General features: G+C 56.1%; 1 protein-coding gene across 1 annotated transcript; it reads right to left on the bottom strand.

Annotated features, from left to right (window-relative positions):
• Window positions 1–2,357: 2,357 nt before the first annotated feature.
• On the bottom strand, window positions 2,358–12,141 carry ADAMTS15 (ADAM metallopeptidase with thrombospondin type 1 motif 15; the record flags this gene model as incomplete). The annotated part of the gene is made up of 8 exons (XM_082297078.1): window positions 2,358–3,252; window positions 3,682–3,857; window positions 4,454–4,635; window positions 4,732–4,909; window positions 5,505–5,788; window positions 6,184–6,351; window positions 6,890–7,022; window positions 11,227–12,141. 8 exons carry the CDS (start codon window positions 12,139–12,141, stop codon window positions 2,472–2,474), a joined length of 2,817 nt encoding a protein of 938 aa, XP_082153204.1. The 3' UTR covers window positions 2,358–2,471.
• Between the last annotated feature and the right edge of the window lie 7,383 nt (window positions 12,142–19,524).

Below are 19,524 nucleotides of genomic sequence, written 5' to 3'. Positions count from 1 at the left end.
AAGCCTGAGGAAAACCAACCTCTTTCCTTTAACATCCCCAGTTCCCTTGGGGCTCACAGCGACTGATTCACCACTGAGCTCCTTCAGCCTGGGTTTGTTTTTTACCAATAACCAATCGTGTAGCAGAACCAAGTCAGAAGAAACCTGTTGGGCTTTTAAAGGTGATGGTTTTGTTCTTTAGTTAAGGAGCTGACACTATAAAGGGGTCAGGATCACAGTAAGACAAGGAATGCCCTGCAGCCTCCAACAAAACAACTTTTGCAAGACCGTGTCCCCCGAGAACCAGGTGTAACTTTAAATACAGATTTATTTCAGGTTTGCTATTGACGCACAAACAGCAGAGATCGATGTTCAGTATACATGGTATACACAAAGCAGCCAGTACCATCGGCATCTCCGTCCTTCTGCTGCACCCTCAGCAAAAGAACCACACACAAGGAATCCCTCCCCTCCTCAGGAATGAGGCTGACAATTTCTTGGTGGCTTAGAAACCAGCTGTGGGATGGAAAGACTCTAAAGGGCAGCTCCTCAGAGCTCTGTCCCCAGAGGAAAGCGCAGCAGGCTCAGATATGCAGGAAAACCCTTGGAAAATGGATGGTATGTTCATGGGAATGGAGACCTGGAAGGGATTTCCTAAGAACATTAACTCCCGTTCCCTGCTGTGCAGAGCAACCACAACATCTGCTCCTGGCTCTGTGGAGCAGCGTGGAGACCTAAAATATTATTGTGTTGAAAAAGGCATTACATCAATCCAGGGAGGATGAGCCCACAAACATTGTCACCAGGAGTTTGAGAGCTGCTGGAAAGACCCCACAAGGGAACCCTCATGGCACCTGTCCCGTTCCTTGTCATTCTCACCTTGCCCACACCTTCTGGAGCCACCCAAGGGGCAACAGAGTCTCCACGTTGTACCTCCAAGGGACTGAACAAGCAAGGCAGGCTCCAAGCCTCTATTTGCTGACACGGAATCTTCTGCCTACCTAAAATCTGCATCTCATCCCTGAAATACCTTTCTGCTGATCCCAGTAACCACGCAGCTTGACCCAGAAGCTTTGGCCTGCCCACAGTCGCAGCTCATTGATTAAGAGGCACCTTCATCAGTGAGAAAGCAAAAAATTCAGTGCTGCCTGATGATTTGATCCGAGCAAGAGACCTCAATGATGGGTTCAATCGTGCTTGGGAGAGGTAAAACAGCCTCTGACCACAACGGGCACGACACTACAAAACCATCAGAGGTGCAGAATAACCCCAGACTAACTGGAGGGGGAAGCTGGTTGTAGATACTTTGCAGCAGCAAGAGGTTCAATAGTCCCTCGTTCCCTGCATGCCTGAGCCCCACTGAGCCCCTCTTCCCCAGGAAAGCCAAAGACCCGAATTAATCTACCCAAAAGTAGATGCCAGGGAAGTCACCCCAGTTCTGATAGAGCTCAGGATATCTCAGGGAGGCTTTAAACAGAGGGGAAAATACCCCAACCTGGTTAAAGACTGGAGACTATGGGATGTCTGGGCATGACATACTGGTCCCATTAAGCATTGAGCACCATTTTCAGAGCAGAGTGAAGTATCAGCGACTGGGGGGGCTGTGTCTGACCCTGTGGAGCTACAGCACAGTTGCTAGTTGCTTTTTTGGAATGACAGCTCAAACCTCAGGTCCACAGTGATCCCTTTGAGCCCTGAAAAGCTTCAGGTGGACCAGGCTGTAAAGGAGCGTCCAGATGTTCACACAGCCCCATCCCAAAGCACCATAGGAAACCTCAGGCAGGTGAGATCCCCTGGGAATAACACCAGCCCTGCTATGCAAGGTTTACATCCATCAGGAGGGGAAGAAGGAGGTTCAAAAAATACAGAGTTAAGCACCATAAAATTTACACTGGTCAGGTCATAAAAGTGAGGAGAGAATGAAAATAAAGCCACCACCTTCCAGCCTGACCCGGGGATGCTGCTGGGACAACAAAATCACCACCAGCAAGCCCTGGAGGCATCAGTCCCAGTGCCTCATCGCACCGGTGGTCATTGCATTGGTAAATCCTTTTGGTCCTGTTTAGCATGAGTGTTGGGGGAGTCCAGGGAGAAGGGAGGTAGGGTTGGTCCTGGGAAGGTGGGGGGAGGCTTCATCTGTGCAATTTAGGGGCATCTCCCTGCCTCCATCACAGGCAGTGATGATCCTCCTCATTTCCATCTGTCCCCCCAGTTCCCAGCCTCCACCGGTGGTTTCCGCGTCGTTCAGTGGCTTCGAGGTAGATGTTCATTCCCGCTCTGTCTCCAAGCGACCTGGCTGGTAAAAGCCCTCTCTCCCAGGAGCATGGGGTTGTCCCCACACCCAGGTCCCTTTTTATTCCCATTTTTTCTTATTTTTCCCCCTTTTGCTATGTGCTATGGACATCTCCCCCACGCCCAACCTCTGGCGGCTGCTTGGCTGCACCCAGCCATAGGAACACCACGCCCTTCCTTGCAGACACCCCTTGACCTGCTCAGCACGGCCTCAAGGTGCAGAAATCCAGCTCCTGCGGCTTCCTCCGAAAATTGCAACTCTCCCGGGGCAGCAGGCGCCCAGTAGGGACCAAGCACTTCAACGCCCGTCTCTTGAAACCCCGACCGCAGCTCTTGGAGCAAGGAGACCACGGTCCAGCTTCCCAGGCCGGGCAGGGCTCCCCGCACAGCCGGACGTCGGCGGGGCGCTGCGCCGCGTCACACTCGGCGGCCGGCTGGCCGTAGGAGTCGCGACAAGCCACCGAGCGCTTCTGCAGGCCATCGCCGCAGGTGACAGAACACGCCTCCCAACCGCCCACCGCCCACTTGTAGGAGGGGCGCTTGTAGCTTGGTCTCCCGCCATCCAAGCGGTTGGACAGGCTGAGGACGCTGTTGTTGAGGTCCGGTGGGGTCTTGCCCTCCCTCTTGTAGGAGGACTTTTCCTCCTTGCTCTCCTTGGGGAGGTAGAAGGAGTAGCGTACCCGAGGAGGGGTCATCTTTCCCACGGAGAGCACCTCCAGAGTCAGGGGTTCCTGGATGGGCTTGAAGGCTTGGAGGCTCTCGACGGCAGTGCCGGTGCCGCTGTACCGCAGGACGCTGCCCTTCACCATCAGGTCCCTCTCGACGGCCGAGACAATGAAGTGGCCGTTCAGCAGGTACTTGCCCTGTGCGTTCTTCAGCGCCAGGTAGTTGTCATCGCTGATGAGTCCTTTGTAGCCCCGCTGCCGGATGTCAATGTTGGAGGCGCCCGCGGGGATGACCACCACAAAGTTGTAGCCATGCCTGAAAGAGAAGAGCAGGCAGGGCAGGACATCAGGCACAGGGACATGGTGCTACTGCATTACTTCAGCCCTCTACAGCTGCAGCCCTGAGATCCTCCCACCCCTACATTTGTCTTTGTCCTGTGAAGATCATTTTGAATCTCCTCCCTGTGTTGAGGTTTTTCTAGGCTGATGTCACCCAGCTACAGGAAGATGCTTCAGCTCCTCTGGCTCAACAGCACTCCACCAGCAGAAGTCAACAGAACATTAAATGTGTCCCGCTTCTCCTTCAGAGCCAGCCCAGGTCTCTGTGCAGTGATGGACACGAGCACCAGCAGATTTTGCTCGGGCTGGATTTATCCCATCACCATCTCCACGACCTTCCTGCATCCCCCACACCAAAACACAAAGCTGGGAGAAGGGGAAGCATACATGGTGACCAAACACTCACATGGGTTTGGTGAACAAGCCCGAGACCTTCTTGCAGCTCTTGTTGTCCCCTCCGCAGACGCTGCATTTGTCGAACTTCTTCTTGGAGCCCAACTTCCCATCACAGCCCGCCTTGATGCATTTGCCCTGGACGCAGACTGAAGTGGAGTCCGGGGAGCAAGGGGTGCCATCCACAACCTAAACCAGGTGAGCAAAACAAGCTGCTGCATTTCCCTCTCACACCCCCCGAGGTCCCCCAGCTGTGTCCATCCAACCCCAATCCATCCGACCGGTCCTGAGGAGATGCCAGCAGCACCATGTCGCTCTTCGCTCATGTTCTGCTTTGAAGGCAGGATTTTTGGGGTCTCTGAGAAGAGATGGATGGGACTACATCCCTTTTCTGCTCCCATCTGCAGAATTTCCTGCCCTTTCCATTGCAGGGAACAAGCTGCACAGGGGCCTCTGCTGACACCACCCCGCTCGGTCCCATGTCTGGACGGCCACCCTGTCCTGCCCATTGCTTCCCCAGTACCATAACTATCATCCTCTACCCCAGGACTACAGGAGTGTGCCAGAGGCACCTTTACAAGAGGTAAAAAATGAGGACTTCCAGAGGAAGACCCTCCATGGACCAACTCCAGCCCCAAGCTGATTCATACTAGACTGGTGGACTCCCCTCCTCTACCACCTCATCTAACACCATCCACCCAGCAGACAATGAAAATCTATTCATTTCCAGGCAGCCTGGAGCCATCCCACTGTCCAGACACTAACCCTGGGGGTCTCTCACCAACCTTGGGTGCCAGCACATAGAAGTAGCCGGTGCCGTTAGCCCGGCAGATGAGCTTGCACTTATCCCGGGGCGAGACACCGGAGTATTTGGGAACCCAGGAGACGGAGGCAGTGAGGCGGTTTGTGCTGTGACTGTAGCCATTGAAAGCCTCACACTGTTCCTCACGGAAGCTCTTCCCTGGCACTGAAAATAAGAGGGGTGTGGTGTTGGGCACCAGCCTGGACCTCCAGCTTTAGTTTCAGGGGGTTGTTACAGCTCAAGCCGAGCTCCAGCCCTTACCTGCAGCAGCACAGGGCTCCAGGTTGCAGGAGCGGTACTTGACACGGATGCCCTCGCAGTAGGAGCCCCCGTTGGCCGGCACGGGGTCGCTGCATTCCCGCCTGGCCAGCTGCACCCCACCGCCGCACGTCCGTGAGCACGGCCCGTAAGGCGCCCACTTGGCCCAGCCACCGTCCACCTGCAGGGATGGACGGGATAAGGCACTGCACACCCTTCACCATCCCCACAACTCACAGGCAAAACCTCCAACTGCCCACAAACCTTCCTTGTGAGGGGAATCCAAGGGGCAGACACTGATCTTTTCTATGTGGTGACCAGTGGCAGGACCCAAAAGAGTGGTCTGAAGTTGTGACAGGGGAGGCTTAGGTTGGATATTAGGAAAAGCTTCTTCTCCCAGAGGGTGGTTGGGCACAGAGCAGGCCCCCCAGGGAAGTGGTCACAGCCCCAAGCCTGGCAGAGCTCAAGAAGGATTTGGACAATACCCTCGGGCATGTGGTGTGACTCTTGGGAATGGTCTTGAGCAGGGACAGGAGCTGGACTCAATGATCCCTTCCAACACAGCAAATTTCTGTGAGACTTGCCCAGGGCTGGCTGGAGCAGAGCAGCATCCTCACTCCTTGAGAAATACACGATACCCAAGGGATCACCAGCTCTTCCCACATCAGTGTCCCCACGCTGGCTCTCCACCATCAGGAGGTTGGGGATAGCTCCACCAGCACCCACTCAGAGCGACCCTGCAGGATGTTTTTGGGGCTCCTGGCACAGGTACTCACCCTGTACTTACTGACGTTGTGCCTCTCCACGCAGGCGCCCTTGAGGCAGAAGCGCCCGTCGCCGCAGCCGGTGCCGTCAGCCCAGGGGAAGTGCCGGGTCTGGCAGACGATCTGCCCGCGCGCCTTCCCCGTGCACCAGAGCTTGGCGCAGTACTGCATGTAGGGGCAGGGCTTGGAGCCCACCCCGAAGGCCAGCTCGCACTGCTGGTTCAGGCTGTAGCTCGTCCCTGGCAGGTCTTCGGGCAGCGGGATGGGTTTGGCAGGCTGGTCCAGCAAACAGTCCCCTGCAGGAGTGGGGAGAGGGGGTCTACCAGGTCCTGGGGGATTGTATGGAGCAGAGTGGGGAGGGAAAGCACCGCTGCAGGGAGATGAGGGAGGGATTGGGCCAAAACTATCCAGGTGCTACCCCAGGGATGCCCTCGATCTTGGCTGTATCCCGGACACAGGTGATTCCATCTCCTGGGGATGCCAGAGCTGTGCCAGCAGCCTGAGTGCAGATGTCACTGCTGGGGACACCCAGGAAGTCTGGATGCTACAGAAATGCTGCCAAACTCCCATTTCTCTCTAAATTTGTTTACGGAGCCAGGAGATGAAGCGCTCTACAGCCAACCATCTTTTCCCAGTAAACACCTGCAGGGACAGACCTGTTCCTAGGGGATAGGGACACAGGAGGGCTCACCGTGGCCACTGTCAAGGAAGTCGGTGATGATGGCAGCGCTGCAGGCTGACCAGGGGTTGGCACGGTCGATCTGGATGAGGGTGGGGGACATCATGTGGTTGGTCTTCAGCCGGCCGAAGACCTCCTCACAGGCCTTCACGTTGTCGTGGGGCATGTTGAACACGTGGCCTGGGGGTGGGATAAGGGAGGCAGCATGAATAACCCAGCACGGCACGATGAGCAGGGACCCCCCAGCTTCTTTCAGGGGAGACTGAGACATGGAGTGGGGCAGACCCTTGCAAGCATGGCAGCTGTGGACAGCCCAGAAGAGTCAGCAAACATTCCAGCTGTCTCCTGGATGCCTCATGCACGTGGAAAGCACACGGGAAAGGAAGGGCAAGGGAAATTGTGAAGAGAAGGTGACAGGTGACTTCAGCACTTGCCCCACTCTCTCCTCCCAGAGGCAGGTGTGCCGTCTGCCTGTTATTTCAGGACTCCTGAATCCTGGAAACCCAGCTGTGGTAGCAACCATGAGAGCAAAGCCTTTTGCTTCCTCAGCAGCCCTTTCCCACCTGGCTCAGGGAGACTCTTGTACCCAAGGCACAGTTTCCCTATCACCGTGTACCGCCTATGGTCTCATCTCCCAGAGGCTGGAACCAGGGCTATTCTGAACCTTGCCAGCTCCTGGAATTCCCCCTGAGAGGAAGAGGAGAGCTGGGAGCCTTACCCAGCTCATGGGCGGTGGTGAAAGCCGAGGGCAGCCCATCGTCCTCGATGACGGAGCAGCTGCGCTTGGGATCGCACATGGTGCCCACGTCTGCCATTCCCAACGTGTCACAGGTGGTGGCACCACACAGGTCCTGCCAGTCACAGAGGGAAGGGGTTAGTTCTGGGGACAGCACAGACATCACGGTTCCCCTTTCCCACCTCATCCCTGGTGTACCACACATGGGAAGAAAGCCCAAAGGGGTGGGAACCACACCAGGATACAGAGGCAGGAAACCTCAATCCTGACCCAGGCCAGGCTGCAACGGTGCGTTTGCACTTAACCCTGGCACCAGGGATATGTGTAGCATCCTGCCCTGCCTTCAGCAACAGCTTTTCCTCCCCAGACAGCTCCTCCGGCCAGGGTGGATCTGGTTTTGTCATGGAGGAGCCAGTCTGGTTCCCTTCTTCTTAAGCGTGAGCTCAAGGACTAGACCCAGGTGGGTGGATGGGAACACATCTGGCCTTGGACTCAGGGCTGAACCACTTCTCAATCTCATTTCTCAGCTTCTTCCAAGGAACAAGAAAGCCCTGGACCAGGTCCAGAGGTTTCCAAGGCTAGAGAAAGTGCTCCTGCCTTTCTAAGACACTCTGCAGCCATCCTTCAAGGAGCAACCAAGCCCAGCTGATCAAAGGAGGAACCAGCCCAGGCTTCCACCCCCAAACTGAGGACAGCCAGATCCTACATGGATGTTGCCAGGAGAGAGGCTGGGAAGGGTCTCATCCTAGGCAGATCTGCCCTTCTCCAGGTGCTGGTGCTAAGAAAAAAAGTCCATTTAAGAAACAGCGGTGCTGCAGCCTGGCAATAACCTTGTCCCAGGTGCTCCCTTCCCCTGCTGGGATGTGGTTTTGGTTTGGGAGGGCTGGAGCATCATCCCCTCCCTTGGTGCTGCCCCAGAGGTGCCGGGGAGGCATGCAGTGGGCAGGGAGCTGTTTTCCACATGAAAAGAAAAGTAAGGGACTCACTGGGCACTCCCATGCTATAAATAAGTGTGATTCATGCTCAGCACTCGCCCAGCCAAAGCGCCTGGGTTGCTCAAAATCCTGCAGGAGCTGCTGTGCCAATATTTCCAGCAAGGTTTCCAAGCTGAAGGCATTCCCGCGCAGGCAGGTTCAGCCGTGGGTAAGTAACAGTCCTGATGACTTCAGAGAGCCCCAGCCAGGGCTGAGATGGCTTTAACAGGAGACCTGGGGCTACAGAGTGTGGAGGAACAGGCAAGACCATGATCTCCAGAGAGGTGACGTGAAGAAATGTCTGGGTCTGCACTGGTGGTGGAAAACCCCATCACACAACTGGGTTCAGTGCTTTGCCCTGCACCAATTTTCCCCACCAGCTGGGACCCTGCTGCACCCTGATCCCATCACACATCGATGTCAGCAGGGAGAAGAGGTGGCAACCCCACGTTGCAGTGGCAGGGCCACCACTGATGGGCACAGGTTGATTCATGGTGCTGGCAAGCCCACGTGCAGAGTCCCAGTCCCAAAACACCACCAAGAGCCAGTGCCACCGCCACGCTGAGCTAATCCAGGGGTGCAGCTTGCCCAGGCCCCCCCTGCCTGTGCTCTGCCCAGGGCTGGGGGTTTGGAGGTGAGGATGGGGCATGGAGAGGAATGTCACAGCTCACAGCTCCCCGCTCACTGCTCTTTGAAGAGCTCTTTCCTCGCCAGCACAGCGAGCTTTGGCTCCCGGCCCAACACCTGCACTGACACACTGACCCACTTCTCGCTCTGAACCTCGCTGGGATACACGGCCAGCGGCTCTTCAAGGGGTTTTCCCTCACTCCCCACCTCAGGACAGCCTGGGGATGCCAGGCAGCATCTCTGGGCTTTAATGAGAGCCCCTGATCCTGCACCTAAATACCTCCTTCAGCCCTGCCAGCTGTTGAGCCTGCTCAGGAGGGGAGGAGAGAGAAATGAAACAGGTTCAGGGTGGGAAAGCGCCGTGCGAGGAGCCGGCTCTGCCTTTGCTCACTGTCACCGGTGTCCCCCGCTGCCGGCACAGATGCAGGGAGGATGCTTGGCCCCCAAGGGGCTGCAGGCACCCTGCTCAGTGCATCAGCACTTTCCTGCCAGCCTGACCTTCCTGTATGGGGCCTTCCAAGGCTTTTTGTCATCCCTTGTGAACTTCTCAAGATGTTCCACAGCTCAGTTAGGGGGATCCTTGTGGCTCGTGCATTAATTCACCTACTCAGAGTCATAAGCACTCTCCCTGCCACGGAGGCTTCCTGTGTGCATCCAAAGCAATTCCAAAAAGCTGAGGCTTGAGCTACAGTTTCCAAATTCCCCCACAGCATGTGCCACACGCTAGGCTGCAGCCAGATGTTCCTTCATGCAACATCCCTTTGGTTTCACAGCAAAGCAAAGATGTGCAGCAAACGTTTGCTGGTGAGACATCAAGGTCCAGGATGGGTGGGAAGAATGGACAAGCCCTTTGCCGTGGTGTGCAAGGATATTTCCAGGAGGCAGGAGTGCAGCTGAAGGCTGGATGCTCTGCAGGACCCTCCAACAAGCAGCAGCTCAGGTAGGAAGGGGCATCTGTACCCACGAGCTGGTGAGGACTGAGCTTCCCAAAGGCAAATCCATCATTCAGCACGACCGATGTCAGGAGGGAGCAAATCCAAGCAGTAAGAGAGCCCCATTTGTCAGCAACTCATCAGCACAACTGAAAACTGCCTATCAACCAGCCTGGAGGTGAAATTTAAGTCGGGGGCTTATGTAACAGCTTTTTGGCAGGAAGATAAGCTTCGGGGTGTCAGGGGACCACAGATGGATGCACTCAAGGAAGGCAGATGTCTCCCTGACCGTGTGCCTTTGCATTGAGCTTGCTTTGGGATTTCAGGAATGGATGGTTTAGCAATGTGTAAAAAATGCAGCCCAGACGTGATCCACGTCTTTTAAATTGCTGGGACCGACTCTGTCCCACGTGCAGCTCCAGTGACCTCACTGGGTTTCCACCAGAGGTGGAGCTGGCTTGTCCCTGCAGAGGTGTCAGCATGTCCTCCTCTTTGAGCAGCCCCGTGCAGGCAGGAGCTGCTCCAGCAGCCTGGGCTTCGATCCTGTCTGTGCTCCCATAGGATTTACAGCTGGCCCGGGGTGGGGTGGGACAAGAAGACAGACAGGACATGACAAGATCTCACACGTCCTGCACAGCACCATTCCTGCTCCAGGCCATTGTCAGCCCTCGCTGAGCCAGGCAAGGGACAGCTGAACTGAGCTGGACACTATATCCTTCCCACCCACAAGTGCTTGACCTGGAAAAATGTTTTGGGAATGGTCTCCCTGCCACTGAGGGGAGTTCCTGCCCTGTCCCTAATCCAAAAACATCTGGGCAGGGATAGGAGAAGGAGAAAATGCAAGGAGCCTTTGCTGCCAAAGCCTGCAGCAGCCAGGATAAGACGTGACTGTCCTCTCCAAGCTGGGCTCATCCTCCTCCCATCCCATCAGTGATTTTGGGATGCAGGCACTGAACCGATGTCCACACTGAGACAGGACTATAGGGAAGGAGGAACAGTGGGGGAAGCTCTGGGAGCTTTGGTATCACCCAGTTTGTGGGGGTGGGAGGATGCAGAGTTCATCCCACACCCCACATCACCACGGAGCCGTGCCAAAGGCAGCTCCAAGCCCCTCTCCCACCGCAGGGATGCAGCCAGCCCACGGCAGTGGTGGCAGTGGCTCTCCCCTGTCCCCCACTCGAGGGCTGTAGCGCTGGCTGAATCTCTGGTGCTTCACTTCCAGCCCTGAACTGGGTCCATGCAGCGCAGCCAGTGCTGACGAGAGGTCCAGGTTCTCAGGAGGACCTCGCACATGAGTCAGAGGAAGCAGGGAGAGGTTTCTTCTTGGCAGGTGGCACTGTGAGCTCTTCCCAGCTGGGGAGGGGGAAGCGGGACCATGCTCCTCCTCTTCTGGGCTCAGACCTCTCGTCTCAGGGTGCACGCCAGAGCTGCAGGGCACTTGCTGCCAAGGCTCCTGCACGGAGGCAGGAGATAGAGCGGCAGGTTTCTGCCCGTGGGGCAACCTGCCTTGGGCACCTCCTGGCCTCATTCACCCCACGGCAGGGATTCTTCCAGGCTGATAGCCAAAACCTGCCCAAGGGACAGCAAGGGCTGGCTCAAGCCAGCTTGCTCCATGCCTCTGCTCCCCCCACCCCAGCATCTGACAGTGGAGGTTCCCTTGGGACAGCGGGATCAGCCACAAGCACAACCTCCCCCACCATGCACACAGGTGGCAGAACACCTTAGCCCAGTGCAGGGCTCCATGACACGGAGGACAGCTCCTCCGGGCCGTCCCCCCTGCACCCACCTGCTTGGTGAAGAGGATGGCGGTGTCCCAGTACTCGGGGTGCTTGTCGCTGACCTTGTTCCACTTCTTCTGCCAGGCGCAGAAGTTGCGCAGGGTGAGGGCAGCGTTGCTGGTGACTTTGGGCCCCTTGTCATCCTGCCCGATGAGGAGGAACTTGACTACGGAGATCTGGATGGGGTTACGGATGCTGGGGTGCTTGTAGAGGCGGGCGGCCGTGGCCATCAGGGTGAGCAGGTAGTGCTGGAGGTCATCCCCGTGGAACTTCACCATTGACTCGTCGGCCACCACCAAGGTCTCCACGTAACGCGGGACCGAGGCAAAGCGTTTGGCCCGACCGCCTTTCCCCCCCGCACGCCCCCGGTACTTGTCGAGCGCCTGCAGCACGCCGGGGGTGAGCCCGGAGCCCACGGCGCAGCGGGATGCTTCGGCCCCGACGGGGCGCTCGGGGCTGCGGCGCTGCAGGCGATGGAGTCCCCCGGCCGCCCCCCCCGCCAGCGGGCTGATCAGGTACTCGGCTCCCCGGTAGCCGAAAGCCCCCCGGAGCCCCCCGCACAGGCTGAGGGCGGCGAAGGACTCGCGGTCGGCGTTGACATCCCCCGAGTAGAAGCAGTGGCGGAGCGCGGGCAGCGGGCGGGCGGCCGCCCCCAGGTAGTGGGCGGCGAAGGCGGGCGCGATGAAACGGGCGTCGGGGGAGAGGTGGAGGTAGAAATCCTCCCCGAAAGCCGAGAGCTGGATCACCACCGCCTCTCCCCCCCGGGGCGGCTCGGCCGGGCCCCCCCTGAAATAAGCCGGCCCGTTGATGTCGGGGTCCAGGCGCAGGGGAGTGACCAGCGCGGAGTCGGGGTCCGGGGGTCCCCCCGAGGTCAGGCTCAGCCCCGGGGCGCCCAGCAGCAGCAGCGGCAGCAGCGGCAGCATCGTCTCGGCGGGCTCAGGCCGGCGGCATCGGGGTTCGGGGGAGGCGCGGGGGGGAGAAAGCAGGACCCGGCCCCCCCCTTCCTCCTCCTCCTGGACCCGCGGAGGCTGGAGGAGCGGAGCGGCCCCGCCGGTACCTGCTTTGCGGGGCGCACGGCGCTTTTATAGCGCGGGAGCGGGGCGCGGCTTGGCCCCGCCGCAGCCACTCCGGGCCGGGGGGCCGGAGCCGAGCGGGGCCGAGCGGGGCCGGCGGAGGAGCGAGCGGAGCCGGGAGAGAACCGCGCTCCGCCCGGGGCTGCCACCGCCTCCCCGGGGCGGAGCGGGGTGGGGGGGCGGCACCGCGGTGAGCACGGGAGGGGATGGAATGATGGGGTGGGATGAGATGGGATGGGATAGGGTGGGATGGAACGGGATGGGGGTTTGAGATGGGGTGGTATAGGGGGTGGGATGAGATGGGGTGAGATGGATGGGATTGAGGAGTGGGATAGGATTGTGTGGGATGGAACGGGATGCGAGGGGTTGGAACAGTATGGAACAAGGGATGGGGTGGGGTGGGATGGAATGAGGTGGGGTGGGGGACTGGGGTGAGATTCAATTGAGGAAATAGGATAGGGTGGGATGGGATGGGGTGAGGTGAGATGGGGTGGGATAAGGGGTGGGATGGGACGGGCTGAGGTGGGATGTGAGGGGTGGGACAGGATAGGGTTGGGGTGTTGGATGGGATGGAGTGGGAGGAGACCCTCTTCACTTTCATTCCTGCAGCAAAGAGGGAAACTCTGCAGCCCCCCAAGGATGCTTCCTCCTGCCACTCTCCAGTTTTTCTGGATCCTGCTCTAAGCAAACTGATGGAGCTCTGTGACCCCGCGGGGAGGGGGCCTCTGGTTACAGGAGGGGTGTGCAGGGAAGATAAAAGGTCATAGAATCATTGAGTCATGGAATAGTTTGGGTTGGAAGGGACCTTTAAAGGTCAGCTATTCCAGCCCTCCACGCTCTGCTCTGTGCTGGTATTTTGGACAGTTCATTGGAGAGGGGAACCCGCTATTTGGCAGCTGAGGGCTTAGTTCCCTGATTTATTCAGGAAGATGAATGTTTTTCCCAGCCATGGGGTGTCTAGCACTGAGATCTGGGCTCTGTCCCTCCATGCACCTCCAGACCCAATGAAACACTGCCCCAACAATTCCGGCATTCACACTGGGGGGATCCCTCTTCTCCCGAGCAAACCAGCTTCCAGTGCACGGGGCTCCAGCTGGGGGGCAAAGGTGATCTCTGCTTCTGAGGTGGAGCTCGGCCTCCCTTCATCCCTGACCACCAAAGACAGCACTCCATAAGTGTCAGCACCTGCAGTATCCTCTCCTGCCAGACTGCAGGACACCCTGTATGGAGTCCGTGGGAATTCCCCATGCCCACCAAACACAGGGATCGCCAGAACAGGCTGTGGAGGGCGCTGGGGCAGTTAATGCTCTTGGGAGGTAGAAAGATCTCACTGTGGATGGGATTTTGGGGGGCAGAACAGCCGAAAGGAGAGCAGTGAAGGATCCTCAGCAACAACCTGTAGCTGAGGAACAGATTTATCAGCACCGAGAAGCACCACGGTTTGGTTTAGTGAGAAAATTAAGGCCTCTCATGGACAAGCTGGCTTTGATGCGATTTCAGAAAAGATTGGAATCCTTTGAAATCCAAGCACAGCTGAAGAATGTGTGCACTTATGAAACAGAATTGCCTAAGGCACAGAGCCCACAGCCCACAGCCCACAGCCCTCAGCCCACAGCCCGGCTCATTTTGCTGTCAGTGCGTCCCCGTGCTGTGGTTTGCTCAGTCGTGTGCCTTGCAGCTGAACTTGTGACCCCAAAAACCAACTGACTGCACTGGGCTGACGGAATCAGGGATTTTGTCTGCTGGCCAAAGTGCAGCGTGCCCAGGGGTGTTGGTAGTGGGCAGCACGGGGAGTGGAGGAGTGAGGGAAGAGGGACTTGAGCATCTTGAGGTGCCAGGAGGGAACTTCTCCTTCCTATGCCCTTGCTCTGCTCGGCAGGATGAGCTTCTCCAAAAACCACAGCAGCATCCAGTGTGCCACAGGTCCCAGAGCTGCCACCAGCTGCCTCAGCCTAGAGGTCATCAAGCCAGAGTTAGTCACTGCTGCCCCAGGAGCTCCAGCCCCTCCATCTGGGAACTCTCATCAAGAGGATGAGTCAAACCGAACTGGCAGGAACTTTATCTCCAGCCTGGAAAACATCTGATTGCCTCCTGATGGGGAAAGGCAGGCAGCAAATGCGAGTGGTTTGGCTGTGCCTGGGCTGAGAGCCGCTGCACCCGCCAGGCACAGGACTCGCCGTGTCCCATGATGCTGACGGTGTGCCAGCATCCCCGGGCTGGAAGCTCAGCGATGGATCAGCCGACTGCTCTGTCCCAGCCTCCCCAGTCCTCGCTCTGAACAGCTGCGAATCACCCACCCCAAGGCAGGTTGCTTTGTTTGCCAACCAAACCACCTGCGTTGCCCACGGGGAGCAGGAAAGCTGCGGGGTACCAGGAGCACACATTGGTCACCTTTCCAGGCAGCTCCAGGAATGTTTCAGGGCACTCCATAAAAGAAGGAGGAACACTCTTTTCTAGTTTTCCCCTTGCTCAAGGATGTGGTTTTTCTCTCTGGGGACGAACCAGCAGTTCCTTGCTCCCCACACCTGCAGGTAGGAGCTGGTCTGAGGTAACACCTTGGTGTCACTCCACGTCTTTCCAGGTGCTTGGGGCTGAGCCTGGCTGCTCCTCACCCCCTGCAGTTTGTCTGGATTGGATGGAAATGGGATGAACATGCGTGACTTGAAGGAGAGCACAGGAAAGCAGGGAATGGAGATGGAAGATGCCTTTGGAACTTTCTGGGCAGCTACAGATATTGCAATCTATTAAGGTGTATAAGGGGAATTCTGTTTCTACTTTGATTTTTGTCTGGAAACCACTTTAAGGTAAAGCCTATCTCACTCAGGCTTAATCCACTGCTCACTCTGATCTTGAAATATCAGTGTGAGCTGGTCTGCAGCGTGGATTCTCTTTCTCCCACCCTCCTCTTGCTTCATCCCAAGCATCTCCAGGAAGCAAAAGACACTTTGTGTCTTTTATTCATTGCTGTGATGCAAATTTTTTCATTTTAAAATACAAACCAGAAAAAAATAACCACCTCAAACCTCACATATCTCTTGGATGTTCCAGTTCACCAAATAAATAGTTTTAAATAGACCATCTGAGAATTTTAGGCCAAAGATAGAGTGGAAAGGTGGTTAAGGCAGGGAAAACTGGCACTCAAGGCCTTTACTTGACTTTGGCTAAAGCGTTGGCATATCAGAGGTTTGGGCTCTCACCCAAAAGTTCAAGCTGTGCTCTCCCAGCTCCCCATGACCTGGGCAGGAAGGAAGACTGTCTCCAGGGATTGAGGGTGAGTCAAAGGGCATTGTTAGTCAGTTTTCCAGGAAAGAAAGGCTCGGAGAAAAAAAATCCAGCTGAGTTTGGTCAGGTCACTGAGGGTGAGATACTGCAAGGAACCTGAGCATGTGGAGGACTCAGTGACCTAAAACCTGCCCCACCCTTGGGCCAGGAAGACGCTGGATTTAATTAGCTTTATCCTGACTGGATGATAGGACAGGAGATGGGCAGGGTGCTCCTGCTGGGGTTTCCCACACTCTCCTGCACAACAGGGACGGTGGGAGAGGAGGATCTTTGCATTCAAGGTCTTGAAGCACATATCTGTGTGTCCCACAACAAAAATCAAACCAGCCTGCTCCCCCTGTGCACAGGAGAAGGATCCCTGTGCCTCATCCATCCCTGCTGCCTTCCCACATGGTCCTGACACATAATGTCACCTCTGGAGTCTGGCAGGGCTTCCATATGGGAATATCATGGTATGCTGAAAAAAAAACCCAACAGAACTCTTGGTTTTGCCTGATTTCCAGCTGGTATTGCAGGTCCTGGGGTTGCTGAGAGTTCATGCCCTCTGAAAGCATCTCAAATCCCCCCTCTCTTCACTGCCCTTGGTATTTAAGGCTTTCTCCTGTTTGAGGAAGAGGGACACAGGTTTTTCCAGGGTGGTTTGAAACAGAACGTGGAAATTTAGAAGAGCCAGGTGAGAGTCCCACACATCCCCAAATTCGGTATCACGTGTTTCTTATCACCTTCAGCTGGAGATTTATGACCCAGGACTGCCAGCACTGCATTGCTCCCACCTGAGGCAGGGCCCATCCTTGATTAATTCCCTTTAGGGGATGCCTGTGTCAGGAGCACAGACACCAAAGGTGCACAAAGCCACCGAGCTTTCGCGGGGGTGAAGCTGCAGGTCGGGGTGAGCCTGAGGGGTCGTTAAAATGATGAACATCTGGAATAAAGCTGGGCTGATGGAGATTCCAGCTCTGGAGGGTGCTTGTCACTCAGGAAAACCATTATAAAGTTCATTCATTTTCATCAACCCATAAATCATGAGAGAGTGGGCCAGAGAGGAGGGGAGATTTTCTTTATTATTATAATTATTTTTTGTAGAAAAGAGTATTTTCATTCTAACACCCCATATTTGTTTAGAGAATTTAGGGGCTGCTCCGTAGGAAAAGCAGCCCTGCAGCAGGCTTGGAGGGGCTTGGAGGGGTTTAACCCCAGATCAGACACAGCTTTGGAGTTTCAGGAAGGACCAGACAATCCCTGGAGGATCTTCTCACTGTCCTGCTGGTCTCAGGACACCTTGGAAGCCCCAAGATCCAGACAGGAAGTAGAGAATGCTGGAAATAGGATTTAGCCCTTGATTTTGGAAAGCCATAAACCTGCTTCCCTTACACCTGGAGCTCCAAACCCACCCTGAGGCAAGGCTGCCCTCTGGTGCCACGTCCTTGCTCTGTAAATCCCAGTATGAAATTGAATGAAGGCAACGGATCAAAATGCAAATAAAAATAGAGAATAAATATGGAAAATAGAGAAAATTATAGGGGAAAAACATCTAAAGATTGTTTAGAAATTAGAAGTGGAATCCTTACAAATCACATCAAATCAAATTAAACCATCAAATCACAGCGTGGCTCTTGATGTGCCCAGCATCCAGGGCACCGAATGTATCAGAGGCAGCATCATCAGCTGATAAACCGAGACCCAGCCCGGCTGTCCCTGCCCTTCCCTGACTCCTAAAAATCTTCCTTTCCCAAGCTTAGGGGGAATTAACCAGGAGAATTAGCCCAGCATCAGCCTCACAGCAGCCAGCCCTCTGGTGCTGCTGATAAATCATCGCCAGGGATGAGCTGCTGCACAGTGGGGGCGTTCAAATACAGCACCAAGGGGAAGGAAAACTTTTTTTTATGGAGTACTCAGGGTTTTGAGGCACCAAACCCTAAATCACCGCCACTTTTAAGGCAGGAGGGCCCTCTCGTGGCTGTGGCCATGGGGGCAGGGGAGGGCAAGGCAGTGACTACAGGTTCAGCTGGCACATTTTGCTGCTTAATTCATTCCCTGGCTCCAAATCGAGCCCAGATCTCCCCTTTCCTCAGAGGAACAACCATTTCCCTGACTCCCCCTTACCAACCCTCACAGCCAGGATGGTTTCACTGAAGGCAACTTGGCAGGACACAGGCCAGGACTCTGATTTAAAGCCCAGCTGCGTTTCTGGGAGAGATTTCCGCCCACCTGATTGCTTTAAATTAAAACTATTGGAAATATTCCTTTTGCTATCAGGTGCGGTTTGAGCTGGCTGTCCCTTCCCTCTCACTTTCCCAGCAGACTTCCAGGGATGGATTTAGGGTTTCCCACCGCAGCATAGGGCAGCACTGACATCTAGTGGTCTCATTTCTGGGGCTTGGCGCTGCTTCTTTAGCAGCTCAAAGAATTGTCCCAAGCATTTTCTCTGGGCTGGGGGCAGAAGGGAATAACTAAAACTCAGCCTGAAGCTGCAAATTTGGACGTTGAACCCATTCGCAAAGCAAGGAGGGGACAGCAAAGCACCCCAGGCTCCCCCGAAACGGGGCGATCCTGCTGCTGCAGAGCAGGAACAGCCAACGCAACGTGGGGCTCGTCCTGGTAGCCAAAAATCCCTGGGGAAATGGGCGCGGGGCAGGAGCAGCCCTTCGGGAAGGGGGCAGGAGGGCCCTGCCCGCTGCCTGGCTCCGCAGGGCTGGGGACACGCACAGGGGAGCGGGGCAGACGTTTCCAAGCTGCTTGATCAAAAGGGTCTCTAAATCACAGTGACTGGGGAGTTAATGGCTTTCACATGCTCCGGCAGCCCCTGGAAATGAGAGCGGAGGGCGAGCTTTGGTGACGGCGCATCCCGCGAGGGGTTAAGAAGCAAGAACCCCCAAAAAAGTCTCGAGGTGCTTCATCCTTCGCTGGGAGGAGGTGCAGAGGGGCAGCCAGGTGAGGTTTTGTTCTTTCCCAGCGCGTCTTTGGGCTGGTTTGTAACGAGCCCGGCGAGGCTACGAGGAATTCCAGCTACTGTTTGCAGAGCGAGCCGCTAATGAAAACCAGCGGTGCCTCCAAGCTAAGATGCAAGCACGTCCTCCCAGATCAAAGATGCAGCTCCGGGAGCGGAAAGCCGGGAATAAATTACATCCTGTTGCCTGCAGCCTCACCTGTCCTAGTTCAGAGCAGGGGCACCGCCTCCCTGCCTGCCCTCCTGCAGGAAGGCAAAGCCCGGGGAGATGTTGGCACCTTCAGTGGGGTTTGGGCTTGGAGGAGGCAGAGTCAGGGCTCACTTTTGGCTTCCTGTCCTGGCTCTGCGCTTTCCTGCTGGTATTGAAACACCAACTGTCCCCAGCCAAACGAAGCTGTAGAGGGAGGAAAACCCACCCAAGTCAGTGGAAAGCAGCAGCTCCAGCTGCAGACTGAGCTCCCTGCCAGGAGAGGAGGGGGCTGCTGAGGGCACCCGCCAAGGCTCAGGGTGTTGAAGGACCACCTTAGGTATGGAGACGTGGCCCAGACCAAGCTACGCTGTACCTGGGCTTGCTTTCCTCCCTCCCTGCAGTTTTCTGTCCACTCAACATCTGGATTGGATGTGTCCCCTTCCACAACTGTATCGCTGTCCACCACAAGCATCCAAAATTATTTTTAATTATTATTTCCTCCTCTTCTATGGTCGCAAACCCCACACTTTACAAAGGAGTAACCAGAGCCCTGGCCCCAGGGCAGCTGCTGTGTGTTTACTGTAGAGGTAGGGATGTGGCTTTTAAGTGGAGATAATAATAGAGAGGGAGATGTAAATACATCCTGGAGTAAAGGGAGAGCAGCCTCTCACCCCGTGCCTCGTTACTCAGCACTGGCTGGACTCTGGCTTCCCAGGAATCCTGAGGTGCCAGATGCTGCTTTGCTCATTCAGTCCTTTTTAAGATTAGGCTGAGGTGTGGAGGAGCCGGTCCTTGGGCCGGCACTCACAGCGAG

The sequence above is a fragment of the Coloeus monedula genome (genome assembly GCF_965178545.1).
Source record: "Coloeus monedula genome assembly, chromosome: 25".
NCBI classification, from domain to species: domain Eukaryota; kingdom Metazoa; phylum Chordata; class Aves; order Passeriformes; family Corvidae; genus Coloeus; species Coloeus monedula.
Note: the sequence above shows the minus strand (reverse complement) of the source record. Positions and strands in the feature narration are given on the sequence as shown.